General features: G+C 32.6%; 1 protein-coding gene and 1 long non-coding RNA gene across 2 annotated transcripts; both read right to left on the bottom strand.

The window, feature by feature from the left end:
* Positions 1–215: 215 nt before the first annotated feature.
* On the bottom strand, positions 216–9,035 carry LOC127871255 (kielin/chordin-like protein). Its single transcript, XM_052414005.1, has 7 exons — positions 8,993–9,035; positions 8,113–8,173; positions 5,639–5,755; positions 5,195–5,311; positions 4,383–4,499; positions 1,121–1,237; positions 216–302 (listed from the first exon to the last, which is right to left on the bottom strand). The coding sequence occupies exons 2-7, from the start codon at positions 8,171–8,173 to the stop codon at positions 295–297; spliced, it is 537 nt and encodes a 178-aa protein (XP_052269965.1). The 5' UTR covers positions 8,993–9,035; the 3' UTR covers positions 216–294.
* A 6,054-nt stretch (positions 9,036–15,089) lies between these two features.
* On the bottom strand, positions 15,090–19,011 carry LOC127873952 (uncharacterized). Its single transcript, XR_008046455.1, has 2 exons — positions 18,915–19,011; positions 15,090–18,578 (listed from the first exon to the last, which is right to left on the bottom strand). It is a non-coding gene; the product is annotated as an uncharacterized LOC127873952 (long non-coding RNA).
* Between the last annotated feature and the right edge of the window lie 4,676 nt (positions 19,012–23,687).

Genomic DNA, 23,687 nt, shown 5'->3' with positions numbered 1-23,687 from the left:
TATAACAAAACAGTTTGAAGGCTAGAATTTCATTGGATCCACCAAAATGTCATACCAACGTTACCTTTGATTTAAATTCTTCAGATCTACTAAGCAAGTATTATAGTATTTTCAGACAGGAAATGGTTAAAAAGAGGTTTTGGCTGGTTGCAAAAACGACATATGCACGCAAAAACACAACACCTCCATCAGTATAACTAAAAATAAATAACCACTCATATCAGTGTGCTTATGTTTATTATTCAAATTTCAAAGGGCATAAGTTGCGATTGGGTTTCGTGTTCGACTCTGCCACTAATAACCTGAAATAGAGATGACTAGCAATAATTAGTTTGTATACTTAAAACAACATTATCAATTGTATTCAAAGATGTGGTAAAACGAGTTGACCTCTTTACCAGAAACAAATCATAAATTAATTCTTAAATATAAAAAAAAAATAACAGCCTTAAAAGTGTAAAGAAAAAAAATAAACAAAAAATATAATTATGTAATAATTAGTTACACATATGGAGATTCACTTTCTGAAATAAAAAAACAGACACAAGTGCATCAGAGGTTGAAGTATCCAAAGTAAAAATCAAATAACATATATGTATGCTGAAATGAAAATACATAAACACCGTTTCACTAAAATTAAATACTTCGATGCATTTAAAAATATACCGTATCAGTTTTTAAAGAAATTCCTGAAAATTGAAACAAAACACGAGCTGTTATGTAGAAACGTAAATCCTTGGGACTGAGTTGCCTGTGTTGAAACTTTATATAGAAGTTCATATCTTAAAATCGTCGTGCAATATAAGGAAAAAGCCAAAAAAAACTTTCTTAAAGCCAATTTAAGTAAATTTGTTGTGTACGTTTATTTTAAGATATGTCAAAAAGCATCTCAATAATAGTATAATAATATTAAATTATAAATACAAATTATATCTATTTTATGATATTTCTACAAATAATATGGTAAAAGTGTGTTGCCGGTGTTGACACTTTAGATAGAAGTTCATATGAATAAGGAACTGAGTTGCCGGTGTTGACACTTTAGATAGAATTTCACGTGAATATGATATAACAAACGATTGATACATTGTATAATATCAACCTGTAGTAATGAACTTACTTGAACATGAGCGGTTAGAACACGTGGCCTTTCCATCGTTACATTTGCAATCATTACAATCGTCTTTGAAAGTTTGACCGTCCTTGTAGGTTTTTCCCTTGTAGGTGCATGGGTCCTCTGTAATTAAACACAAATATGCACAAAGTGAAAGTTCAGCTGCATCTGAAGGAAATGAACATGTAATAGCTCTTTAAATATTTACAGTAGTCAATCTCTGAACATTGTGACGCAAACAAATAAACTAGGCAAAACCCACAAGTACACAACAGAGCAATCAAACGCTGCGAATACCGCATTGGAACTGTGAAAACAAAGCATTTTTAGCTTAAACATGAGCTCCAAACCTCACAATCGTCCCGTAACTATTCACATTAATGGCGAATCTACCGTAGCTATTCACATCAATGGCGAATCTACCGTTACTATTCACATCAATGGCGAATCTACCGTAACTATTAACATCAATGGGGAATCTAGCGTAACTATTCACATCAATGGCGAATCTACCGTTACTATTCACACCAATGGCGAATCTACCGTAACTATTCACATAAATGGCGAATCTACCCTTAATATTCACATCAATGTCGATTCTTTACCATGGACAAAACGGAAAAAATATTCAAAAAAATAGTATCGGAATAACGGAGAATATATTTCCATTTAATAACTATTTAATACACATAACGGTTGAATACACATCGAAGCAACATAATTGTCACGTGTTTTATGCGTGATCATTACATCAATGGCGAATCTACCGTTACTATTCAAATCAATGGCGAATCTACCGTAACTATTAACATCAATGGGGAATCTACCGTAACTATTCACATCAATGGCGAACCTACCGTAACTATTCACATCAATGGCGAATCTACCGTAACTATTCACATCAATGGCGAATCTACCTTTAATATTCACATCAATGTCGATTCTTTATTCACATTATTCACATCAATGGCGAATCTACCTTTAATATTCTCATCAATGTCGATTCTTTACCGACAAAACGGAAATAATATTCAAAAAAATAGTATCGGAATAGCGGAGAATACAGTTCAATTTAATAACCATTTAATACACATAACGGTTGAATACACATCGAAGCAACATAATTGTCACGTGTTTTATACGTGATCATAACATCAATGGCGAATCTACCGTTACTATTCACATTAATGGCGAATCTACCGTAACTATTAACATCAATGGGGAATCTCCCGTAACTATTCTTATCAATGGCGAATCTACCGTAACTATTCACATCAATGGCGAATCTACGGTAACTATTCACATCAATGGCGAATCAACCGTAACTATTCACATCAATGGCGAATCTACCTTTAACATTCACATCAATGTCGATTCTTTATTCACATTATTCACATCAATGGCGAATCTACCTTTAATATTCACATCAATGTCGATTCTTTAAAATGGACAAAACGGAAAAAATATTCAAAAAATAGTATCGGAATAACGGAGAATTCATTTCAATCAAAACATTAAAAAAAACACATCCACAACCCCTCTTTCTATCAAAATCTTCAGAAAACATTGCATCATGTAGTTAAATAGTCTTAAAATCGTCGTGCAATATAAGGAAAAAGCCGAGAAAAAAATTTCTCAAAGCCAATTTAAGTAAATTTGTTGTGTACGTTTATTTTAAGATATGTCAAACAGCATCTCAATAATAGTATAATAATATTAAATTATAAATACAAATTATATCTATGTTATGATATTTCTACAAATAATATGGTAATTTTCCTTCAAAAAAACTGAAAATAGAAATGGTTACACCAAATGTTGAAGCATCTAAATTAAAAAAAATGCAAATACGTTTACGTATATGACAATACAGAGAAATGAATTTCACTACAACAAACTACTTAATATATACAGTTGAAAAGCAATTTAAGCATTATTCTAAAAATAATAATATTTTAAAACGGAAAAAAATCGATCGAGATACATTTGCAATTCTTATCTTATTGACATTTTTCGAATTAACTTAACCAACTTTTATAGAGATTGCCAGAAAAATACACACTTTTTTATTTAACTTAAACGCATTTTTATTCAGTAACTATTACCCTGGCAACCGGATTGCAAATGTATACATATTCTTACAGAAGCAAAAGTAAATATATCAATTGACTGATATATTGTTTATCTTAAACCGATAGCATTGAACATAGTAAAACTTTAATACCATCTGCAGAAAAGAAAGATTCTGGTATCATGTGGCTCGTTATTTTTTTTTTAGGTTGCCTATCTCTGAACATTGCAACACAAAGACAATTTACTAGACAACACCATCAAGAACACAACAGAATAAAAAATAATAACAATCGGTTCACCAAATATAAAACGTTAGATAAATCAAAGAATTTGAGTTTTCACTGGATCTGCAAACCTTACATCATCACGGGACTACCAATAAATGGCTCATCCATACAAGTGACAAAACGGTAAAAATACCAAAACACGTTATGGGAATACTGCAATAGGCATTGGATCGGCACGGCTAATTTATATGTGGGTTAATACATATTGTAAGGAGTTCATATACAAATGAATAAGCTTATGGCAGCACAATTAAATTTAAATAGGAATAAAATAAAATACAGTTCAATGTATATACTATTTATTATGAAAGGTTGGAAGCAAAACAGAGAAGCAGATTTATTTACATTTGATGCGTAATTAGCCAAAACATAAATATTTATATCATCGTAGGGCAATGTCAGGACGAAGCCAATTTAAACACCGTGGATGTTTATACTAATTCTAAGAAATATACCGTAAATTCAAAGAACCAAATCTTTAATAGTATAATGAAATAAAATTAATGATTAAACTAATTTATTTAAAAAATTATTTTTATCCAAAGTCGAGATTTACCTACATAAGAGCAATACAAATAAAAAATAGTCGTATATATATACTATAAAGAAATGTTTTTCACTATATCAAACGACTTATTTAATTTTTGAAGCATGCTTTCAAAAAGAATCTTTCAGTCGAGACATATTTGCATATTCAAGGAAAATGATTGTTTTTAATTTAACGAACATTTTTTAAGAATCCCTTAAAATTACAAAATTCTATATTTTTCTAAAACGAGTTTTATGCAGAGACGTTTATCTTGGTAACTGGATTGTCAATAATTAAACTTTGAACAAAAGCAAATTTAAATATAAGAAAGCAAACGACTGTAACAATGTATATATTCAAACTGGAAGAACTAACTTACTGGGACAAACGCGTTGAGAACATGTGACCTTTCCTTCGTCACATTTGCAGTCGTTACAATCGTCTTTGAAAGTTTGATCGTCCTGGTAGGTTTTTCCTTTGTATGTGCAAGGGGTCTCTATAATTAAACAAAAATTTGCACAAAGTGAAACCTCAGTTGCATCAACAGGAAAGATCGATTTCAATAGCACGTGACTCTTTATTTATGGCAATCAGCAAATCTCTTAATAGTGTGACACACAACAAATATACAAGGCAACACAAACAAGTACACAACAGAACACACCATATTTACAATTATATCCCGGACTCGTAACTGTCACATCAACGTATATTGGGTTTATACTCGCACTTGAACAGCAATGAAATCAAAGCGTGAGGTAAAACATGTTTGAGCGCTCTAAACCTTACACTTGGCTCAGAGCTATCAGTCTTTGGAGTGTATATAACAATTACATGTAATTACTCTATGAAAGTCTGTAATAAATCTATGAAAGTTTGACCGTCCATATAGGTTTTTTCTTTGTAGGTACATGGGTTCTCTGTTATTAAACACACAAATGCACAAAGTGTAACGTCAGCTGCATCATTAGAACACAGTGGGTTAAAAGCATCTTTGTTTTTTAATGGCAAGTTGCCAATCTATTAGCATTGTTGCACAAAAGAAATATATACGCCAACATACCCATCTACACTACAGGTTCGAGTTATACTTGATTGTCCATGTAGAAAAATGTAAAAGAAGCAAATATAAAGATAAAATAAAAAAGACTGATTCATCGTTTGCATTAAAAATGGAAAAAAGTAACTTACTGGTATATGCGCGTTGAGAACATGTGACTTTTCCATCGTCGCATTTGCACTCGTTATAAACGTCTATGAAAGTTTGACCGTCTTGATATGTTTTTTCTTTGTAGGTGCATGATTTCTCTGTAATTAAACACACATATGCAAAAAATGTAACGTCTTCTGCATCATTAGTAAACAATGGGTTACAAGTATCTGGGGTTTTGTAATGGCAAGTTGCCAATCTATTAGCATTGTTGCACAAAAGAAATATAAGCCAACATACCCATCTACACTACAGAAAAAAACATACATATGAACATTCGATGTTGAAGCATTCAGAGTAAACAATGATAAGGTTAGGGTTATACTAGATTGTCGATGTTGAAAAATGTAACAGAAGCAAATATAAATATAACGTAAAACACGACTGATGCATCATTTGCATTTAGAATGTTAACAGTAACTTACTGGGATATACGCGCTGAGAACATGTGACTTTTCCATCGTTACATTTGCACTCGCTATAAACGTCTATGAAAGTTTGACCGTGCTGATAGTTGTTTCCTTTGTAGGTGCATCGGTTATCTGTAATTAAATGCACCAACGCACAAAGTGTAACGTCAGCTGCTTCTTTAGTAAAAAATAAGTTAAAAGCATGTGGGGTTTTAAAGGCAAGTTGCCAATCTATTAGCATTGTTGCACAAAAGAAAAGCGTAAGCCAAAATTCCGCTGTGGTGTTGCACCTCTTCTTATAGAAACAGGACGGTATGAAGGTGTACCAGAAAATGAACGATATTGTTTTATCTGTAAGACGTGTGTCGAAAGTGAAAAGCATGTCCTAATGATGTTTCCGCTATATGAAAATATAAGTGCCAATTTAACAGAAAGTGCATTTTTGGTAAACCCAAATTTCAACGCATTAAACCCAAGAGAGAAAATGAACTTCTTGCTGTCATATGATCGCATCATTACACCCAGTGCAAGAGCCTGTCATGACAATTTAATGGGGCGACACAATCACATGTATATATTATCCATTTAATGTGTGCGCATAGTCAATTGCGTATAAAATAATAATATTCTTTGTACTTCATAAGTACAAAACTGTTTATAATGTAAAAATTGACATTTTCTCTTGCTGTATTGTTTGATGATATATATTTTAAATTTATTTTAAGAAACCAAATCATTTGAAACCGAATTTCTTTCAGGATCTTTTTATTTATTTTAGGAAAATTTATCATTTTAAATCGAATTTCCTTAAAATCTTACTTTTTATATTTCTAACAGATGTGAAAGATTCTATGATGTATATAATCGTTGAACACTTTTAGAATTTTTAGAACCATCGTCTCTCGTAATTCTTTTAGAGTGGTTTTGTACATATATATATATATATATATATATATATATATATATATATATATATATATATATATATATATATATATATATATATATATATATAATGATTTTGTACTGATTTACTGTGTTTTATGTACAAAAGTGAGACGTTAATAAACAATAATTACTCTTTGATTACCGAATTTGAACGGTCCAATATAAGCATTTGGAGTTCAAACAGGAACTCTTAACCTCACGATCATCACGAAACTATTAACACCAATGGAGCTTCTATAAATTTGACAAACGGAGACAGATGCAAATCGGAGAAAAACATTGTATTTTTTATTTGTAATGAAAAGAACCGTAAACAATAATAAACCATCTCTCGTATTTGATAACACGATTCATAGACATGTCATCGTGTAGTTAAATATTCATATAGTCGTCCTGCAATATCAGAACGAAGCCGTTAGAATGATTTAAAATGCCAATTTACATAGCTTGGTCGTGTTGGTTAATTCTACGAAATGTAAAATAGTATTACCTTCATAGTGTCATAAAATTAAATTATACATAAAAGTTATATTTACACAATAATTAATTAACACAAAAAATAAATTTACTTTCCTAAAAGCATCTAAAACAGAAATAGGTATACCAGTACTGAATAATCTAGAGTATACATCCAATAACATATATGTATACTGAAATGACAATACAGAAGATCGTTTTTCAATGAAGCAAATTTCTTATTTAGATTCAAACATACATTACAGTATTATTGTATATGTGTAGTGTATTATGACAGTTTAAGAGAAACGTGCTTAAAAACGGAACAGATCTATCGAGATATATTTTCATATTCTATGCAAATTACGGGTTTTTCGATATTTTTCTAATTTGTGTAGCTTCCCTATAATCTCAAGTATTTATATTTCATTAAAACGAATTTTAGGCAAACACGTTCATCCTGGGCACTGGATTGCTTATTTCGAACATTTTATCAAAAGAAAATATAAATATAAGACAATTTGACTGATAAAATTTTCATTTTTATCCTGAATCAATCAACTAAATTTGAGTTTTTTTTATAGCCACTTAAGTGTTGATGTCGATTCACACTTTGTAAAACATTTACAAACTTGTAAATCTTGTTTAAGTTGGCCATTTATGAATTACAAATTTCTTCATATGAACATTAGTTTTTCTGCAGTGCAACGCTAAACTTCATTTATCTTTGGTCTACTCGGTAATTTAAGGTCAATACTCAGATTTTTCCTTTGTTGCATCGCTACGACCGTCCTTTTCATACATTTCTTCGTGATTTTCTGTTTCCTACGTTCATGAACAAGCTTTTAGAACAATTGCAATCGTTTAAGACCAATTTTGATAATTATGATACATTAAATCAATAGATTTCTTAAACTCTTTCCATAAAAATGCTCTAAAATCTCGTAAAAAGCAATGACTGTATTATCAACGCCGTCTGCATAATACACATTATACTCACTTTCCCGACATTCAACATTGAGACTTTGAATGGCATTACATCTCAAAGTTAAATTAAGCAAATATAAGTTACGCATTTTACTAACTGGTAGCCGAAGCCAGAACGCAAAGGCTCGCTAACAAGAAAACGATTTGTATCGGCGTCATCTGAAACAAAAAAAAGTATCAATTTATCGGTGTTTTTCCGTTACCGCACAACAGCTCGGAGTCATAGTAATAAGAAATTAAAGCATGAAGAAGTTGCTCTGAATTTTTAATTGTTAGGCATTAAAATGTAAAGAAATTGTTCATTGACCGATTATAACATGCATGAAAAACTGCATATTTTAACACCATAGTATCAATATTAATGCAAAGGAATAAATACACATATAGTAATCATTAAGCTGCACTATGCGGTCGTCTATTTATTGCAACGAACCAATTATCAAACAGTGAGGCAGAAAACACATGCTCGACCAAAATAAAATCATGGACATTTCAAACGCACAAACAGTAACAATACTACGGTCACCGCAATGGTAAGGGTTGAAGCCGGTTTTATGGAGCTTGAACGCTTTTTAAAATGTGTTTAAATACTTGTATTGTATGGCTCATCGGAAAATATCATGTGATAACATAATAACGTGATATCTTCATATGCCGAATATAAATTAACAAAAACTTACTGTTCAAGCTACGTGTTGTACTAATCTTTGTATTGATTTGCAGAAAAAAACTATTTTAATAATAAAAAATATTAAATAAAAGTAAGTTTACTAGTTAACATACAAAATAGAAAATCAAACGGGAAAAGTATGGAATACATAAATTTCATCATGTTACCATATGTGTTTTATGTTACAGACAACCAATAATACTATGGACGAACTTGAAAAAAAAACATTTTAAATAATTGTAATGTCAAGTTTAGAAAAACAACAACAACATGAATCCAGTTTAATTAAAGCAAGATAATCACGTTACCTTGAATACCACACGGCTCCTTTCGTCAAAATCGAACTTTGGGAAAAAACTGTGGAATATCGCTATTTATATTTTAGCGGCGGTTCAATTCCTTCATACTATGTCAGCATCAAGCTGTTACCAAAAACATCAAGGGATTTCAGAAATTACATTGTTGTTGAAATTCCGCTTCGTATGTGTCTTGTATTTACACGGAATATTATACTCGTTTTTTTTTAAAATCCTTACTGTGCTATAACCAGTAAAAAAACATCCTTTCATTGATTTGCGTACTGTTAAAGATGCTTATCTTTCTTAAGTGCCCGTCTTTCGACCGTCGGCATCACCGCAAATTGTCGATTGAACCAAACGTTCCTCGGATTAAAAGTTAGAATTTCAATAACCTAATAATGGGTCGCGCAAAGAATGAACATTGGGATTTTAAAATTAGCTGTTATTGTTCCTTCCCACTTTTAAATGTCTCAAACAATAATGATAGATAGAATGGCAACATTCGTGTTCAGTCGCAAGCGGTTAACACTGTTTACCGCTAAATAGGAATACATTCGCTGGGGTCTAACTTTATTCGAGAACAGTAGTTTTTTATATCCATTTGCATCCCCTTTGTTACAAGACTTATGAAGAGGAAATTTGGAAACTGTTTATACGAATGATGCTACCGTAACAGTATTGTTATTCCAAATTGCATTTCATATATAGTAATGATATTCCAACTTGAAAATAAAATAAGTGAATGATAGTGAATATAGCGAATAAGATAAATAAGTGGTTGTTAATACATGTACATTCCGTCTATATGATCTGCGACATGTTCACTTCTAAACAATCGATTGAAAGAATAACAATACCTTATGAGTGTACCTGTATCAAATGAGAATTACGTAAAGCATTGACCGTTCGAAGGCAGTCCGAGATTTTGCTTGATATTTAGTCATGTCTAAGACGCGTATGTTGTCCTTTGTCATACGTAAAGCACCTCAAATTAATAATGAACATTGCTCTCCTGATGCCACTGGATCTCACTTTAACAGTTTATCTTCTAAATGGAAACAAATAATACAGTAAAATATATTCCTATTGTTTGAGAATGTTTCTTACTCTTTTTTGAAAAAAATACCACAGTTTTGTAAACGGATTCTTTCAAAGGTACATCCAGGATGCTGCATTGTTAGTACTACTTGAATAATGGTTGAAATGTAATGTAAAACAATGTTAATAACAGTTAAAAAGACCACTTTGTCTACATAAAATTAAGAGAAAGCTTACATATGTTGTTTATTTAGTTTACTAATTATCCTTAAAACGAAAGGGAATTTTTTTATCACGATCGCGTTATCATTCGAATAAACAACATAAGTGTTTGGATACCGTACTTTAATGTTTTGTGTTTTATTTACCGCTATCAAAATAACTAATGTATTTCATTCACTGTTTTTTTTATTATTTATACGAATAGTTAGACTGCAAAAACATTTCCATGCGAAAGTCTACATTATAGGCAAGTGACAAATTGTTTTTACTTTAGACCCATTTTATTTTCTACTTGTTTTGCCATGCTCCTGCAAAATATGGGACATTGTGTATTGTGTATTTCTGGCTATCAGTGCGCATATGGGTATGCACCTGCTGTGCTGCCGTGAAAGGACCCTGTTCAGGCTATGATTAATACAGTCCTGCAAAGAAAATTGACTCATAGCTCAGCTATGTAGTTTAGCTTAACGATTTTATATAATGACAAGAGAGTGTGCGTTGGCTATATCGCCGCATGGCTGAATATCCTTTGCATGGATCAGGCGTTTCGTGAAGAGGGCATGTAAAAGAGCCTTTAATAAAGTTGTGCTTTATAATACATAATTTCTTGCTCATCATTACTCAGGGTGTTAAGGCTAAGAAGTAATAAGCATAAGCATAACAAGGGTTGAGAAGTAATCCGTCTAGTAATTACAATGTTTCGACAACTAATGATGGGATTATGCAAATATTTACCATGTGAATATGTGTAATGTCTGGTTCATTACGTATATATAATATAAATAACCACTCCTGACTCATAAACATCTCCGAGGAGATTTGGCTAGTTCCGAATAAAGGCAATATTAAATCTATTTCGCCATTTCAAACCACGCGCTGATGGTACGTAAAATACATGTTATTTTAAATGGTTTAAATGCGCTTTTCTCTTTGTCATTTTTCACGTCTATCCATATACAAAATACCCATTTTAATAGAAATTTACACTGATTTTCATAAACTTCTTAAACCAGTTATAACCGGCCGCTAGTGTAGATTTCAACCGATGCGTAGTTTAACTGCCGCCTCAACTGCCGCTATAACACACGAAGTAAAGCTGGTCGATAGTATTGCAAGTTTATTTTATTGAAAAAAAAGTATCTTCTTAAATATTATCAATAATATCAACTCTGTGACAATCTTGATTTAGATTCTAATGAAAATGGCACTGATTTCGCTGACTTCTTAATCTCGTGGGTTTCAAAACATAACTTAACCCATGCTGCTCTTTCTGATTTACTTTCCATTTAGAGTCAGTATCATACATACTGACCAAAAGATGCAATGACATTTCGTATAACACTACTCAATCATGAAGTCTTAAATATGGTTGTTGGTTGGTATTATCACGTTGGTGTAGAAAGTTAGATTAAGTGTATTTGTAAAAGCCAGTGTCGCAAGATGTCGTTGAGGTTTCACATCAAGTAAATATTGACGATTTGCAGCTTTTTAAGTAATCCGGTGTTCAATTAAGACAAATTTAAGGTAGATTTATCAAACCTGCTGTTACTGAGCAAATTGTTATTGGTTTGCTCTTATGCGATCAAACATCTGCAATTCAGAACTACATGTGTATGCCTAAACACTACATTTTTCGTGTTAACTAATGTGATAAAATGCATAAATATGTTTTAAAAAATAGTTTCTTTAATTGTACGATGAGGGGACTATTTTTGTTTTTTTTACCCCATAAAATGATTATATCGAGTATTATAAATATCTTAAGTACACATACATTAAATGTGTTTATTTCTCAAACATAAATGCATTGTTCTTTTTTGTATTGACCATAACATCCTTATTGAAAAAGTAAGTTGTATGCAAAACATTCATATTCTAAACCATTTAAGGGGTGGGTAATTCTATCCTATGCTCCTCAGAGCGAGTTATACGCGAGCGAGCGGTAGATGAAGACCATGTTTGCTACATTGTTTTCACGCATCAACGGACCTGTCGGAGGCCTGGAACTTCTTTACGGAAATTTAAAAAAACCTTATCGTTAAGTTGTTATTTATTGTAAGACTAAACAAAATCTATATAGAATTATGGCGTGTTATCTTCGAATTTGACCATCTCTCACTTAACTAAACTTGTTCCTTTAAACTGTGTTTGTTTTGTTAGCTTTTGCATATTTTCCCGCGCAGGTGTACTATAGAGCCAATGTTGGGGGTCATCTATGAAACTCATAACCAAGCGTCTTATACGGGGGTCCTTGAAAATCAGTTGGTAGAGGTTTAACTAGCAATGGCGCGGAAAGATGTCCTTTAAGTTGCTTAAAGTCACTATCACGCTCACCAATACATACGGCTACTGTATTATGCTATATAAAAACATTCGGCAACAAGTAGTACCATACGATGGTTAATTACAAACAATAGGAAGACCCTAAAAACAAATAACATTGATGTAAAAACGTTAGAGTACAAGCATTCGGCAAGTTTTATGCATCTTAATATCTAAATATCGTTCCACGATGTAATCTACTTTCGCTTTCGAGTCAGGATCGGATTCATTCGGGTTGCGTTCATTTGCATAATTTATACAAGCCATTTTCGCATTCGCTAAGTTCAAATTACCCAGAATTCATTTTGATTTCACAGAATGATTATTCATGAGAGCAACGTCATGCTTCCGACGCTTACCGTATCCAATCTCGTGTTCGCCCGTAAATGTTCGGATATTTTACGGGAGATATAAATGGAATTTTTTGTGGCCACACAAAAATAAAAACGAGCATTTTGTATCTCGTTAAATCAATTCTACCAGACAACATCTAACGTTGAAATTTTTCATTTTGCTAAAAGGAACATTGATTTGTTTATGGGTTAGCTTTATTTAACGAAATATTCGATATTTTTTAGCGTGATTGTTACTTTAAGCTGAGTTTGGCTATTCTACGTAAGACACTTTATTACAGCATAAAGTACTCTTCAAAAATAGTGCAATACTTTATGAAGATAATAAAAGAATGTGTTATTCTGGTGACTTTATGAAACTGACATGATATTTGAAGTTTTAAAACCGCACATCAACACTAAATAGCACTGTACATTTGAAAAGTTTGCAATAATACTTGTCTTTGAAAAAAGTAAATGTCTGGTTTCGTTAAATTAAAATATCTAAGATATTTAAGCAAATGAATTTAAATGGTCATGAATAAACGTATGTTCTGTTTTAGATGCCGCCGAAAACAACGAATAGTAAAACGGAGTTTTTCATCAAAAAATGGCTAGGAACTGCCAGTCACATTGAGGGTGGGCACAAAAAGCGCATTTAGCCATCAATAATGACATCAGCCCTAACCGAAAAAGATTCTGATGATTAGTTACCTGTTGAATTTTGTTAATAGTTACAACTAATTAGGTTTACAATTCAAACCTTAACTAACAAAACGTATGACTTGTATTGTGTCAGCCTTGAGTATACTGCCTTTGTTTAATTTGTATATGTTGAAATATTAAGACATTAAGTTTGTAATCAACCACGTGTACCTATTTTTAAACTAACATGGGTGGTTGTTTGTTTCTATTGTTGTTGTTTTTATATCGACGGCGGGGATTCCTTTTTCTGTGTCAATAAGTCCCTTAAGTCATTCAAATACAGATTGGGACATTTGTTAAGTGTTTCATTGCCTTAAATAATTTGAATATAACATCGTAACTCTAGAGATCCATTATTATAACATTGAGCTATTTTAAAATAATAAAAACTCAGGAAAGAGTTTGACCATGTAAGATCTTAACCCAGTGGCATTTCCATGGATTAAAACGCTATAGCTGTTACCACTTTGCCTTTCTGACTGTTATAAGAAGTCTGTGTTTCATATTTTATATAAGTGGTCTGCGTATTGTTACATAAAAAGAAGGCTTTTAACAGAAACAGCTATTCCTCATGTCACGTAATCGCTTATTGTTCGTGGCGAACACACATTAACAAACAAAGCTCATTTCTCTTCTTTTAATAGTGTGTAACCTATCGTTCGATTTCACGTCATGCGCGTATTGCTATAATGACGTGATTCGCGTCAACTACATTTTGCTACATAGCGAATAGGGCAAGTCCGTCCCTTTCTATTATTGTCAAGAATAACGCCATATGTGAATTCCAATCCAATTTAATATGTAATATAATTTATATTCTCAAATATATAAGTACAGTCTGACAACTACATGATTGGATCTTTCTCGATCCGATCCCCTCAAAATCTAAGCGCAGAGTCCTTAATTCTGAACAAACATCTACATTTTGTACAGGTTAATTTGCATTAAACTCCCTTATAATTTGATTGGTCATTAGTGTCCGTTTCTTCACGTGCTTATTGTTGATTGGTTGAATTGCTAAATGTACTGAATCAATGACACCCTGGGAACGGAGAAACCAAACTATTCATGTATTTTCACACTTATCGAGTAATCCTTCTAGACATCTTATGTGATTATTTGTGGTGATATAAAGTTTTCATGCACTCTTATAGTTAAATAAGATTACGTTTCCCTGTGCAATACTTTGTCTGACTAATGCAACTTTGTATGACTGATGCAAATAAGGTATTACTGTCTGAAGTCCTATGTCAACACCATTGACCATTCCATCAATTGAATGCCTTGTTAAACATACAGTCTTCAGATTTTCCTATCTAAATATGCTATATTTGATCTTTCAATTTGTTGACTTAGTCTACTCTACAATGAATGCAAGGATATGTCATGTTTCAATAAACCTTCGAATATTTTGAACCAGTGTCTACTTGCTAGAAATAAACTTTCAAATATTTTGAACACTTATTATTATGAAATAAGACGTATCATTAGTTATAACAGTTATTTTATTTATAAATATTGATGAAAATAAACTTTTAAAATTTTCTTACATTATTCAAACATAATTTCTAATATGCATACATGATTTTGTCATATTATTAAAACATACAGTTATGATAATTAAATTTACTTATACATTCCTATCATATTATTAATTTTCTTATTATTTCTTTAACGTTAAAAACTGTTATGTTACATACAAAATTGAAAAGAATTAACATAAACTATCTATTCCAAAGTATTCAATCGTCTCGGGTGTTCAACGCTTTATAATTGTATCTATTACAATGATCACTATTCATAAACTAAACTGTGTTTTCATAATCAGGCATATTTGGCATTTCGCTGTCTGTTATATATTGTTCTTTGATATATTCAATTTGTTACAAAAAAGTGTCAAAATATCCGTTTGACCATCTGTATACAAGTTCCTGCAGGACTTCTCTTTATTTATCCAAATGAGCATCGATGTGTAAAAAATATTGTGATGTTTGCTATTTAATGGGGTTTTATGAAGAAAATTATGTGGCCAAATATAAATTTTGTAAGCAAAATGTGTCAACTTGTAGTAATTTACTAATTTGATGAGCGGTAGAGTAAGTCTTGTCCGTCATTTGTCTATTGTTCCAGATAGATAGTTGGAATTAGTCTATTTGAAAAGTTATATTAATATAGATTATATTAATTATGTATTTGATATACAATATTTTGTCATTCATTCCTTTTTAATGCATGCTGTGTGTAATACTAAGACGCCTTTATCAACTTTATCAATTAATGCGTTTAAAAAACTAGTTTTACACTGATAAGTTTTAAAACTACCTTAAAAATAAGTTGTAAAACTGCTACAAAAAAAAACAGAATTAAGACCTTAAGATCACATTTCTATAAACATGTATACCTTTCTATAATTTAAAATATATGTTTTTCATTTGTATTTAATCGTGTTGTTTACCGCATGAGTTGCTATAGTTTAAAATAGCGGTAGGTTGTAAAAAATAGGGCTTGATTTTCGGTGAAAAACACTTTTCCTTAAGTACCACTTCATTCACGTCTGGTATATTAATAATGTACTCCCGAAAATGAAACAAGAAACACAGATATAAACTTTAACTTTGTCTTTACAGTGAGACTGTTCAAAGCTGAATGACGAAAAACCGCCAAATGCACTCAATTTCCTCGTGCACACTTTCAGTGTGACCAAGCAATCATAAGATTGCATTATGGAAAAATAATTTTCTTCTAATTTGTAAACTCAAACGACGAAAATTATATATATATAGTAGAGAAGAACTTCATTGTAATAAGAATACATGTATTCAGTATTTGATGAATTCATAGATTCTTAACAAAAACATACTTCGTAAATTTACGCACTATTTAACCTTTTCAGAAATACTTGGTAAATTCAAAACTATACTTCGTAAATTTACGCACTATTAAAACTTTTCAGACATAATTGGTAAATTCATATTCTTAATAATACCATACTTCGTAAATTTACAAACTAGTAAAACTTTTCAGAAATACTTTGTCAATTCAAATATCCTTAACAAAACCATACTTCGTAAATTTACGCACTACTATTTTTTTTCAGAATTACTTCATCAATTCATAAATTCTCAGGAAAACCTTACTTCGTAAATTTAAGCACTATTAACAATTTTCAGAAATACCAGGTCAATTCAATCATATATTCTTTACAAAACCATACTTCGTTAATTTAGGCACTATGACATTTTTTCAGAAATACCCCGTACTTTGTCAATTCATATATTCTCAACAAAATCATATTTCGTATATTTATGCTGCATTAAAAATTTCAGAAATACAAAGTCATGTACTTGGTCAGTTCATATATTCTTAACATACGTCGTACATTTACACACTATTATATATTTTCAGAAATACTCGGTACTTGGCAAATTCATAGCAAAACCAGACTTCCTAAATTTACCCATTATTAAACAATTTCAGAAATACTTGGTGAATTCATAGATTCTTAAAAACCAGACTTCGTAAATTTACGCACTTAAAAAAAGCACAGAAATACTTGTTTAATTCATAGATTCTTAACATAACCATACTTCGTAAATTTACGCACTATACATTTTATTCAGAAATACTTGATAAATTCATAGATGTCATCATTGTTGGTATTTATACGAACATTTTCAGGGAAAAGGTCTTTTTTTTTGCATTAACAATCAACATTTTTGATATTTCGTATAAATACGAACTATTATTAACTGTCATCTTTGTTCGTATTAAAACGCACATTTCACAAACAAAGTCATTTTTTGCATTAAAAATCAACATTTTTTATACTTGTATAAATACAGCTATTATAAATTGTCATCATTTTACATATTAATGCAAACATTTCCAGGGATAAAAAGTCAGTTTTGTCACTAAATATAGTCAGTCGCGAGAGAGCCTAGTCTTTTTTAAGGAGAAATTTGCACAGATTTTCTCCCATATTAGTGTCAGATACTGTTGGATTGTTTGTGGATTTCTTGATGAATTCTTGAACTAGATTGTCAGGTTTTACAACAGGCAAAGTTTGCAATTTGAATTTAATGTCTGGTGCAACATGACTTTCTGACCCATCAGAGCCTTCGACATCATGCTCTTGTAGTACCTTTACTTCTGCAGCGTCGGCTTCAAAAGCTTTTTGCTGAGAAAGAACTTGAAGATTCACTTCTGATTCTGCCTTTTGTTTCAAAAGAGCTGCTTCTTGTTGAGTATATTTCAGTTTTATCTTGGCAGATTCGGCTTCTGCTTGTTTCAATGCGATGAGTTCACTCCTACGGCTAGAGGATCTCGAACTATGTGTCTTCACACCACCATGGACAGAGTTTGGCTTCATGCTGGACATGACTTTTTTAATATTGATTGTTTATTTTGGTCAATCTTTTCCAGCACATGTAAATTTGCTTTTTCCTGTAGCGACACGTCTGTAGTGAGAGCCGATAATTCTTTAAGACTTGCTTCACTTTTCACATTTTTTTAAGTACACTTCAAATTTGTCTTTAACTTTTACGTAACTTTCATAGGTAATTGCTGTGCAATCAGGTTAATTTCACCAACATTACTCTCATAAGTTAAACTACTAACTAAGCACAAACTTTCAGTCACTTTGCGCCATGAAGCAGAACAGCGCTTCCTAAAGTCATCAATTCTCTCTTCATAAAGAGCCCTTCCTTTTGCAGAAAACGGACGTACATGCCGTGTTGACATACAATAAACTTTTTTAAGCTGGTTGAAATACAGATGAGACTTTAGTGCGACCAATTTTTAACGTGGAGTTAGTTCGATGTCCAGTACCAGTCATCTCCATCTGCTACTAGGAAAGTGTAGGTCAATTTACTTTTCTGTTCTGGAAACAGATAGCGGACAGATCGTGTCGATAAACACTGTATGTGGTGGTATTCAGTATTTATTCTTAGATTCATCTCGATGTATGTGGTAAATTGCTGCAATAAAACGAAATAAAAGATGTTCAGTTCTGCAGTAAAGAACAATGAAAATGATGTATTGTAATAAAAAATACTTTAAATGACTGAAAAAAGGTAAAACGTATAGCCTATACCTAAGTTATAAACAATGACATAGTTACGAAAGCAAAGCTTTGGAAATTACCCTAACATATAGGACATATAGCCTCAACTGGGCCGAAAGGGTAGGTACGACGTAATTTGGGTACGAATAGCATTTACTGAAAAAACCTGAATGAATGAATATACCTCATAAATAGTTACTGCCTTAACAAAATACAAGTTATATAGCATTGATAACTTGTGGAAACTTACATCATGCGGGGCTATTAACCGGTATAAACGTCTTAAAAAAATGCCAAAATAGCAATATCGGCAAAAGCCTCGATTTAAAATTCGTAGGTGATCAAACACTGATATATCCAAGGGAAGTAAGCAGCGCAATATTATACGGTTACATATGATCGATATAGCCAGCACACAGGTTTTGTTAAAAATGTATACAAATTGCTAGAATAATTAGTTTGTATCTCATTGATTGTGTTTTGTTGTTTGACAATACATTTTTTAAAGGATAAAAAACAAAACAACGAAATGTTCATTTACATAGAAAAACAAATTTTGCTTTCGTGTTCGCTGGGTCGTCTGCACTGAGGAAGGTATAGTGTCCATGATCTTAATTTATGGAAGACATAATTGTAAATATCTTTGATCTTCATCAGTTTTTTTGCCACAAATTATATACATGTACTTAAATTAGTATTGAATTCAGTATTTATGAAGATGGCTGGTCTTCTGATAAACAAGAATTGTAATCAGGCCTTCTTGTATAAATTAATCATGTTAAAATTGCCAGAAACCAGCTTTTATGGCTTTGTACTTTTAAATAAAATCTACCAATTAATCGCTACTTACAATTAATTGAAATTAGCAGGAAATGATTTTCAGTGCGCAAATATTATGATTATGCATTAAATAAGTGCAAGACATATATTGAAGTATAAAGAATTGGCAATACATATATATTGCTCCATTTTTTTCTATCTATAATGAATAGGCAATAAATAGTGCTCGATTTATTTCTATTTATAATGAATTGGCAATAAATAATGCTCTATTTTTTTTATCTATAATGAACTAAAGTTTCATCGACTTTCATATACAGATGATGCATTTGAATAATTGAAAATGTTGATATATGGAAAAAAAACACAGATTAAGAGAAATTAATTAATTAGAAATAACATAGTTATTTTTGAACAACTAGATACATGATTAGTTAAATTGGATCATAATAATTATTTTTTACATGTAAAACAATATATATAACAGTTTGAAAATCAAATGCACTTTCCCTGGTGATATTCATTACTAAACAACGGTTAACTATGAACAAGATAATAGTTTCTTAGTAAGAGACGTGTCAGTACATAGCTTTGTTTATATGGATCTAATTTTCTGTAAGATGCGGGTTTTCTTATTACCCAAGACTTCCGTTCTTATATTTTTTTCCCAAGTGATGATGATGATGATGATGATGATGATGATGATGATGATGATGATGATGATGATGATGATGATGATGATGATGATGATGATGATGATGATGATGATGATGATGATGATGATGATGATGACATCATCATCATCATCATCATCATCATCATCATCATCATCATCATCATCATCATCATCATCATCATCATCATCATCATCATCATCATCATCATCATTAGAGAAAGAACAAAATGCTGTCTGGATGTTCAAAACAATAAAATTGTTAAAATATCATTATTATTTAATAACGTAATTTTCCAAAGATAGTAAGCCATGAACCTTTTTAGCTTTATAGATTGTGTGCAACCTAATTAGTGGGTTGTCGGTTGAGATGTAAGGCAACTCGGGTCAAGAATAATAATAGTATGCGCGCTTTTACTTTATATAACCCACAGTAAACCACATTCCTTAAATATGTATTGATAGCTTGTACCTGAGATTAGGCCCAATTATAAGTATGTCATTTTGTTATATGCTTTCCTGCGTATGGAAATATCATTGATATACGAGAGTAACTATTTGTTTCGAATTGTTTATAACCGCAATGAAAATTAGTGTTATCCTGCACTGTTTAAAACATTTGAGATCTACTCCTAAAAAGAAAAAAACTTTATAGTTAAATGTGCACGTGTATTGGTTTCTTGTCTAGGGGCATATTGTGTACAATCATAGTTTTATATTATTTGCAACTTTGATAATAACTAATTAGTAGTTTTGCTTTCAAGTAACAGTGTTTTGTTCTTGATGTTTTGAAAACTACTTGAAATTAATAGAAAAAATTAAATGGACCCGCCCCAGTCATAATTATTTTTTTCGCAAAAAGCACAAATAAAATACAATGTAGAACGAGTACATGTACATACCATATAACGGATATAACTGTTTAAACGCTTACAAACACATGTTCAATAATGACTGACATTAAGCATGAATCGTGTTTAATTTTGCGATTTAAATAATGTAACGAAAACGACTAGATAAGAATTGTAAAATGTGGAAATAAATATCTTATTGGAGTTACAAAACACAAAAAGGCTTTGACAAAGGAACTAAATAACACCCCGTTGCCAAGATCACGAGACATCATCGATGTTATCAGCTCACTTTATGCGTGCGCCACTTTTTGTGGATAGGCGGCATGTGGAGTTCTGTCTGTCTGTCTGTCTGTCTGTCTGTCTGTCTGTCTGTCTGTCTGTCTGTCTGTCTGTCTGTCTGTCTGTCTGTCTGTCTGTCTGTCTGTCTGTCTGTCTGTCTGTCTGTCTGTCTGTCTGTCTGTCTGTCTGTCTGTCTGTCTGTCTGTCTGTCTGTCTGTCTGTCTGTCTGTCTGTCTGTCTGTCTGTCTGTCTGTCTGTCTGTCTGTCTGTCTGTCTGTCTGTCTGTGTCTGTCTGTCTGTCTGTCTGTCTGTCTGTCTGTCTGTCTGTCTGTCTGTCTGTCTGTCTGTCTGTCTGTCTGTCTGTCTGTCTGTCTGTCTGTCTGTCTGTCTGTCTGTCTGTCTGTCTGTCTGTCTGTCTGTCTGTCTGTCTGTCTGTCTGTCTGTCTGTCTGTCTGTCTGTCTGTCTGTCTGTCTGTCTGTCTGTCTGTCTGTCTGTCTGTCTGTCTGTCTGTCTGTCTGTCTGTCTGTCTGTCTGTCTGTCTGTCTGTCTGTCTGTCTGTCTGTCTGTCTGTCTGTCTGTCTGTCTGTCTGTCTGTCTGTCTGTCTGTCTGTCTGTCTGTCTGTCTGTCTGTCTGTCTGTCTGTCTGTCTGTCTGTCTGTCTGTCTGTCTGTCTGTCTGTCTGTCTGTCTGTCTGTGTCTGTCTGTCTGTCTGTCTGTCTGTCTGTCTGTCTGTCTGTCTGTCTGTCTGTCTGTCTGTCTGTCTGTCTGTCTGTCTGTCTGTCTGTCTGTCTGTCTGTCTGTCTGTCTGTCTGTCTGTCTGTCTGTCTGTCTGTCTGTCTGTCTGTCTGTCTTGTCGTCTGTCTGTCTGTCTGTCTGTCTGTCTGTCTGTCTGTCTGTCTGTCTGTCTGTCTGTCTGTCTGTCTGTCTGTCTGTCTAAAGGAACTGTGATCTAAGATTCTAATAGCTTGTTAACTACTTCGCACTGAACCAAATTCATAGAAAGTAATCAGAAATACAAGATCGATAATAATTATAAGTAAAATATGTATTGAGATAATGAACAGTATATTACAGACTGCATTTAGATCCGTTAACAGATTTAAACATATGCATTATATTTTGAGTTGTGCTGTTTCAAATAAATGTATCAATTATTTTACATTCATTAATTTAAAGTAAAAAAAGAGAATAGAGAGACAGTATATGAACGTTATTGTATACTTGTTGTAAGGTGTTTAATTTCCACACTAGACATGATAATTCAATAAAAAAAGCTTCTGTTTATTGCAAAACATATTTTACGCAAGTTCAAAAGGAAGCGTGAATTACATTGCCAAATCACCAAACCAAAATATGTATTCAACTTAAGCAGTAACGCCTATCGTTTAACAAATAAACAATATAAAGATTCTTTGCATGAGATATGTTACATTTTAACAGGTACATTTCTGTTGTAAAAATATCGAAGGAAAAGCATCATGATTTTGAGAACGTAAACTGTAAATAATCATGTATTAAAAGTTATTAAAATAATGTAGTCATATCAATTATCTATACAGAATGGAGATGCTATTTTCATATATTTATTATAAGTTCTGTTATAATAGCTCACAAGATTTACACATTTATATAAATTCATAAATATTTAACAAAGTCGTGCAGTCTCTATTTATTCGTGATTTTTTGTGTGTATATTTTTTACGCAACGAATGTTTCCTGAGAATGCATGGGCATAATAACATTAACTGTCCACCCTGTCAAAACATCGTAGGAGCGACTGTCCGCCCTGTCAAATTTAGCGTAGGAGCGATAGTCCGTAGGAGCGATTGTCCGGGATTCGATATTGAACAATATATTTCCGACCAATTTCCATATTTAATTGTGGGACGATAAAGGTATTTTGCAAATATATATGTGTGTAACCCAGCCAGAAAAATTCCCGACCACGTAAATTTTAATTAGCAAAACATTGCTAATATAGATATTGCGAAGTCGATTTCTTCAGGCCCAGTCTCACTATGATGTCGGCTGAGCCCCGGTGCGTGATCCGGGCTCTACCGGGATAACCGGGGCTTCACCGGGGACGACTGGGATGAACAGGGAACAAACGGGGCTTCATCGGTAAAGTATTAAAGTATTTGAAAAAACCGGGACGGCACCGGGAACAACCGGGACGGAAACGTAGCTCCACCGGGGCCCATACAGACCCCCGCAGAGCTACTGCAACGCCCCGGTTGTCGCCGGTTTTGCCCCGGTGGAGCCCCGGTGAATGCCGACAGAGTCCCGGTATAGCTACGGTACATCGATAAATCGGCGCCATGCCAGGACGCCACCGGCATTCACCGGGGCTCCGCCTGGGCATTACCGGCGACGACCGTGTTTAAACCGGGGCGTTGCCGTAGCTTTGCCAGGGTCTGATGCCGGTATAGCCCCGGT

The sequence above is a fragment of the Dreissena polymorpha genome, chromosome 3, assembly GCF_020536995.1.
Source record: "Dreissena polymorpha isolate Duluth1 chromosome 3, UMN_Dpol_1.0, whole genome shotgun sequence".
Taxonomy (NCBI): Eukaryota; Metazoa; Mollusca; class Bivalvia; order Myida; family Dreissenidae; genus Dreissena; species Dreissena polymorpha.
The sequence above is the reverse complement of the archived record's forward strand: the minus strand, read 5'-3'. Positions and strand labels throughout refer to the sequence as shown.